Source organism: Haliaeetus albicilla, chromosome 3 (assembly GCF_947461875.1).
Source record: "Haliaeetus albicilla chromosome 3, bHalAlb1.1, whole genome shotgun sequence".
Lineage (NCBI taxonomy): Eukaryota > Metazoa > Chordata > Aves > Accipitriformes > Accipitridae > Haliaeetus > Haliaeetus albicilla.
The window spans coordinates 46,054,494-46,060,298 of NC_091485.1; the positions used below are offsets into that span (position 1 = coordinate 46,054,494).

The 5,805-nt window shown below is 43.1% G+C and overlaps 1 protein-coding gene across 1 annotated transcript; it reads left to right on the plus strand.

Annotated features, from left to right (window-relative positions):
- The first annotated feature begins 1,711 nt into the window (after positions 1-1,711).
- On the plus strand, positions 1,712-5,805 carry MRPL53 (mitochondrial ribosomal protein L53). The gene is made up of 3 exons (XM_069779572.1): positions 1,712-1,947; positions 3,491-3,603; positions 5,332-5,805. Exons 1-3 carry the CDS (start codon positions 1,859-1,861, stop codon positions 5,457-5,459), a joined length of 330 nt encoding a protein of 109 aa, XP_069635673.1. The 5' UTR covers positions 1,712-1,858; the 3' UTR covers positions 5,460-5,805.

Consider the following 5,805-nt stretch of genomic DNA (forward strand, 5'->3'; position numbering starts at 1 on the left):
AAGTAGTTTGAATAAGCAGAGATGGTTTTCGATTATTCGAAACAGATGGCTTAAGAGGAAAGACGCAACTTTTACTGCTGACAATAAATGTTAAAAAGTTAACCAGTCTGAGCATGGAAAGGAATAAACACAGTTTTCCTTTCATTTAATTGTGTAATATAAGTTAAACACTCTTCATGAAATTACTATCAAAATGCAGTAAGAGCAAATATAAAACTGTTTTTGCCATGCATATTTTTAAGTCAGTAAGTGCCATCGTACCAACAGTGTGGACAATGGAGCCCTCAGAAAAATCAGTGACCATTCTTTCTTCCTCAGTCCTTTGCTGATGTTATTCCTTCAGTGCTGTCATAGAAGCTAATGGAAATTTTGCTACAGATTTTACACGGAATACATGAAGCTCTTTGTGTTATAATGAAGAAAGAGATGTTGTAATTTTGTAAGTTACTTTTGCCTTCTAAATGTAAAATACTCTATTTACCTGGTCCTGTGTCTGATCCTATTAAATAGGAAAAATTCCTATTTAAATCAGCCATTTATTGGTTACAGTGGAGTCTTTCAAAAGATATCTCACAGAAATGTATTTTTTCCCATAAGGGAAGACTATGATATATTAAAAAAACAGAATAAAAACATTAAATGTTAAAACTATAATGACTCCGCTGTGTTTAGTTTTGCTACTTACTATCTGTTGGCTAAATCTCAGCGAAGAGGATGATTTTCCCCAATGACTATGTGATTTTTTAAAAAAAAGGACTTCCAATAAACAAAGATAAGCTTCTAAAAATAGGCTACCCATCACAAGGGATGCTAGGTATTTAATGCAGTTCCTGTAGATCCGAAGGATGGGTCTGTATCGAATATTCCATAGAAGTTCACATCTGTTTAAATGCTATTGCTACCGGGTTTATTCCATCTCACCCCTAGCCCTCACCAAGACCTCGGTGCTGCTGAGCAGAACAAAGTCCCGAGACCGCTGCAGCAATTTATCAGGGAGGTTTCTGCCATCTACTGGAAAACACACAGCCGACACCAACCGCACCAGCATCCAAAAACCTTTGTTTAAAGAGCGGGTGTGCAACGGCTGTATCTGACCCGTCAGAAAGAAAAAAAAAAAAGTATTCACGTCAGTAGCGTTCCCTCTTACAGGTCTCTCTTCTGCTTGATATATTGCGAAATATTGCCTCTCATTTATCCTTAGCCTTATCAGCTGCTCCTTATTAAGCCTCATTAATATCCTTGTCTATTCAATTGTATTAAATAAACTACTTCTGGAAGTCATCAAAAGCTGTGACGTCACAGGGACAGATTTAACGTAACGAAAACAAACGCAGCCTTGCTGCTGAAGTTTACGGATACTATATACTGCCGCTTCCAGAAGCGTTACCCCGCGCCCGCTGCCGCCTGCGTGCAAGCCTTAACGGCACACGGGCCTGCTCCTTCGGCTGCCCATCCCAGAGGAAGTCTTTTACGTCAGTTTTATGTCAGAAGTGTGCCTTCCCCCCCCCCCAACTCTTCCTACCGTGTTACCGAGCCAGGGGAGGAGCCAGGACAGGTTGGTCCCTCTCCCTCCCTCCCTCAGCCACAAACGAACCCGGCCCGAGCGCCTGGCGTTGCCACTTGAGGCTCGTAGGGCAGGCGGCCGGCACCCCGCCAAGCGCGGGGCACGCAGGGCCGCAGGCCCCACGCAGCTGTGCCCGCCGCCTGCCGCCCTCACGTCGGGAGAGGACCCCGGGGGGAGGCCGCCGCGGACTACATTTCCCAGGTGACTGCGGGGCGGACGGCACGCCCGCCTCCGTTTCCCGCCTCTGCGAGGGGGCTGCTGGGAGTTGTAGTGGGGGGGAAGGACAGAAAGAAGATGGCGTCCAAGATACGGGTCGTGCTGCGGCCGGTGAAGAGTATCGTGGTCCGCTTTTGCCCCTTCGAGTCCAACGTGGAGAGCACGAGGTGAGGGGGCTGCGGGGGCAGCGCCGGCCCCGGCCCCGGCCCCGGCCCCGGCCCCGGCCGCGGCATGCTCTGGCCTTCGGACCCGCGCCCGGCGGGGAGGCCTTGTCCGCCTCCCCTGTCTGTAAACCACCCAGCGCCCTTCCCGCGCCCGGGGCGTGGGTTCTGTACGTTTCACGGCAGGTGTGAGGGCTGGACTTTTTGCCCTTAATTTTACTTATTTGGTGGTGGGGCGAGTAGAGGCTGGGGTTATGTGCGCCCACGGTGCGGCCGGTGCCCCAGGCCCTGCCGCAGAGCCCAGGCACGTCGAGGGGCACAGGCCTGCGCCCCTCCGCCCGTGGAAGCGTGGCAGGTTCCCGAAGAGCAGGGAGAGCGGCCGCCCCAGCCGGCTGCTGCCCAGGTCGCAGCAGTGGCAGAACCAAAACGAAGCCGTTGAAACGGCTGTCACTGCAGTGCCCTGTCACTTGCTGTCACTGTAGCCAGCAAAAGAAAATTACCTGGGAGCAAATCGTGAGGGAAGTGGCAGCATCTGTTGTTCCCTCTCTGGAGAAGAAACTCTTTTTCCCAGACTTCTGCATCTGCCGTACTGTAACTTTCATCGTCTTGGTCTTTGAAGGCTTGCATTTATCGGTGCTTCGTAGCATAATCTAGGCAGGACCTTCACATTTCAGAATGAGAAGACACCACATTTGTCGTAAGGGCTCTGTTTCTGGCAGATGTTACCAGGATGCACACAGCATTCATTCTGTGCTGATTTTAGGAGGATCTCTGTGCCTAAGTGTAGACCCTTGCACAGAGGCATGTGCATTTAGCTTTACCAAACTACCCAGGGAGATGCCCCTCTGAGTTCCTGAGCCTGTAGGTGAGGGTCTATAATCACTAGTCCAAATGCTGGTAATGGGAGAGAGAGGGGGCAACAGCTGCTGCTCTATCTTGGTAATTAACTGTTGGAGAAATCTAAGTAATTATGGTTCTCGAGTGATGTAAGTTCTGCACCAAACAATTGTAAAATGTCATTTTGCAATAGCTTTACAGATACATCTACTTTTGAAATCAACTTAGTAACACAACTTAACTTAGAATGTCTTTAAGCTGCCAGCATGTCAAATGGCTATCATGCATTTCAGAAATCTACAGGAGACCGATGATGTTAAATAAGTAAATAAATGCTGTCTCAAACCCAGATAATAAAACATTGGCAAGCAACCAGTGTATAAGGAAAAATAGAAATTACTTTGCTGATGGTTTTGGTTTTTAAATTATTTTTACTAACCCAGCTGAGAGAAACACAGAAAGTGCATGCACTGAATTTTTGCAAAATTCTTCGGTATGCTTTTTACATGTTAGCATGTAAGGACTATCCATTTGGATTTTTGAGAGTGATTATGCCATAAGAAGTACCTGTCTGAAATTATTAAATACAATTCCTATTTTGTTTATACTTTTATTGCCCATCAATATCAATATATTCAAATTAGTTTTAGAAATATACTTACTGTAATTTCTATCTGCAAGATACTTAATATATTTTCAAATATATTTTCAGAAAATTTCTTGGATGTATAAACCATAAAAAAATCCAGGCCACCAATAGAAACTGTGAAGTGACCGCTGATGTAAGACATGATGGGTCTGAACCGCTTGTAGATGTTATGTTTGGTAAGGAGCTCGTTTTTAATCTTGACAAAAAAAAGAGACCTTTTGTGTTTGTGTTGTTACGATGTTATTGTCTTCTCTATGATTTTTTTTTTTTTTTACTGTGATTACTTTTTTTTGGTTCTGGTCCATAGCTAGAGGCGGTGCAGCTGGGAGGAAAAAAGGAAGAGGGAGTCACTAAAAGTCTCATGTCTAGATAAATGTGTATATATGTCTTTGTACTACAGTTAGATCTGGTGGATCTTAGATCAAAGAACTGACTTAACTTTAGGGTTGAGTCTACTTTTGTAGTGGCATACTTGTGTGATGTTGCAGTCAGGTACAATTCCAGGGAAGTAAGTGTAGCTCTGTTTTGATGTAAGAATCTGTTCACTTTCTGTATTTTTTTTAATCTTATCTGTGGTGGAGGCATCTCAGTCTTGAGAACAGAAAAGCTGAGTACCTTTAGTTGCGTATGCAATCAAGTAACTTACTATGCAGTTTGAAGGAACTGCTCATATGGATAAGACCATACATGTGCAGATGGACTTGCAGAATGAGGTCAACTGATGTACAACAAATTTCTTGGTTTCCTTTGAGGGTATAGTGAGCAGGCAGGGAATTGATGGTGGAAATTTCATCAGTTCTGGAGGCGGCCCAGATTCTAGGCTGTGAACAGATGGCTGTAATCTGCTTTTGTCCTTTTCTCTGGCTGCATCTTCTTTCCTGCTGTGCTGTAATGGACCAATATGTCATGTAGCCCATTAAAGTTTTCATTATTATTGATTCCTGCTACCCCCTTTTCTTTAAACTTCCATATATTTAGTGAATTGGTAGAAATGTCAAGACTGTTGAACATACTTCATTTTGCTTAGGAAAGTCTAGTTATTTTCAGTGTTGACATTGACTGTTTCTCCCTCCTCCATGCCTCTGTCTTTCCCTTCCTTGTCTCTAACTGTGATGTATTAAGACTTAAGCAGTAAAGCTTAATGTTTTTCACAGCATAAAACCAAACCAATTTATTTCACTAATGCCAAGACCTACAGTGCTGAACTCTTCGTTTCCTAAGAGCTGATTATTTTCTAAGTGAAGGGTTTGCAGCCCTTGTAGTTGGCAAACGTGGGGCTGGAACTTGGATGCCATGCATGGTATTGCATTATATGGGTTTGAGTATGGCTTTTGTATTTGCAAATCTTGCAAAAATAAATAATAAACTTAGGTACAATATTTAACTTCTACTGCCTCCTCCCTGTTTTAAAATAATCATTCAGAATTTTAGAAATCCTAGTGCTCTCTATTTTTTTTACATTCTAACCACCAGATTGTGTAAACCAATTCATTGTTTTGGCTAAAGAAGCAAGTTAAACGGACCATAGACAACATGCTGCTAAAATGCTGAGCCATGTGTGGAAATTATGCCTTCCAGTGCCTTCTGTGCCTTCTGTTAGATGACTTTGACGGCATAGTATGAGTCATTCTCATCCAATATGTGTTCTTACTATAGGTATACCTAGACAAATGTTTCAGATTTTTCAATAATGCAATACAGAAATGAAAATTACATGCGTACTGTGTGCAGTTTAATGTATTTGTTTGGTGGTGGTGCGTAATCAGATTCCTTGGTAAGTGGAGTACTTTCTAATCAGACAAGATGAACAGTGTATTTGGATTTATATATACAAAAGATAACCACACACTAAAGTAACTGTGACTTAGCCTTTCTGACATCTTAAAATTTTTTCCCCTTTACAGTTGATGGAGACCGATTGATAATGAAGGGAGCCAACTTGACGACAATAGAAATGTTAACAGCATTGGGGTCCAGATGTAATGCAAAAGATCTTAAGGAAGAACAGAAAAGCAAGAAGAAGAGTCCCTGAAGAACAGTAAAACAACTGTGTTTGCATTAACATATGTTCAGAACAGCAGGCTGCACAGAAGGCTTTTCTCCTATGCAACAAAGTCTGAAAGAGAGAGATGGCCAAAACACTGACCAGTTTAACATGCAGAAGAATGAACCATTTAAATGTTCCCTGTCTTCACCTGAAGGAAAACATAGTGGATCAACAAATCTTCTAACACTAGTGGGTCAGAGTGGCTTAGGATGCAGGAATGCGTCTTCTAAGCAGCTGCCTCTCAGTCATCTGCATGTTGGACTATTATCACATGTACTTGCATATAAATGTGAATAATACACATTAGCTATTAAATTAATATTACAGTGAA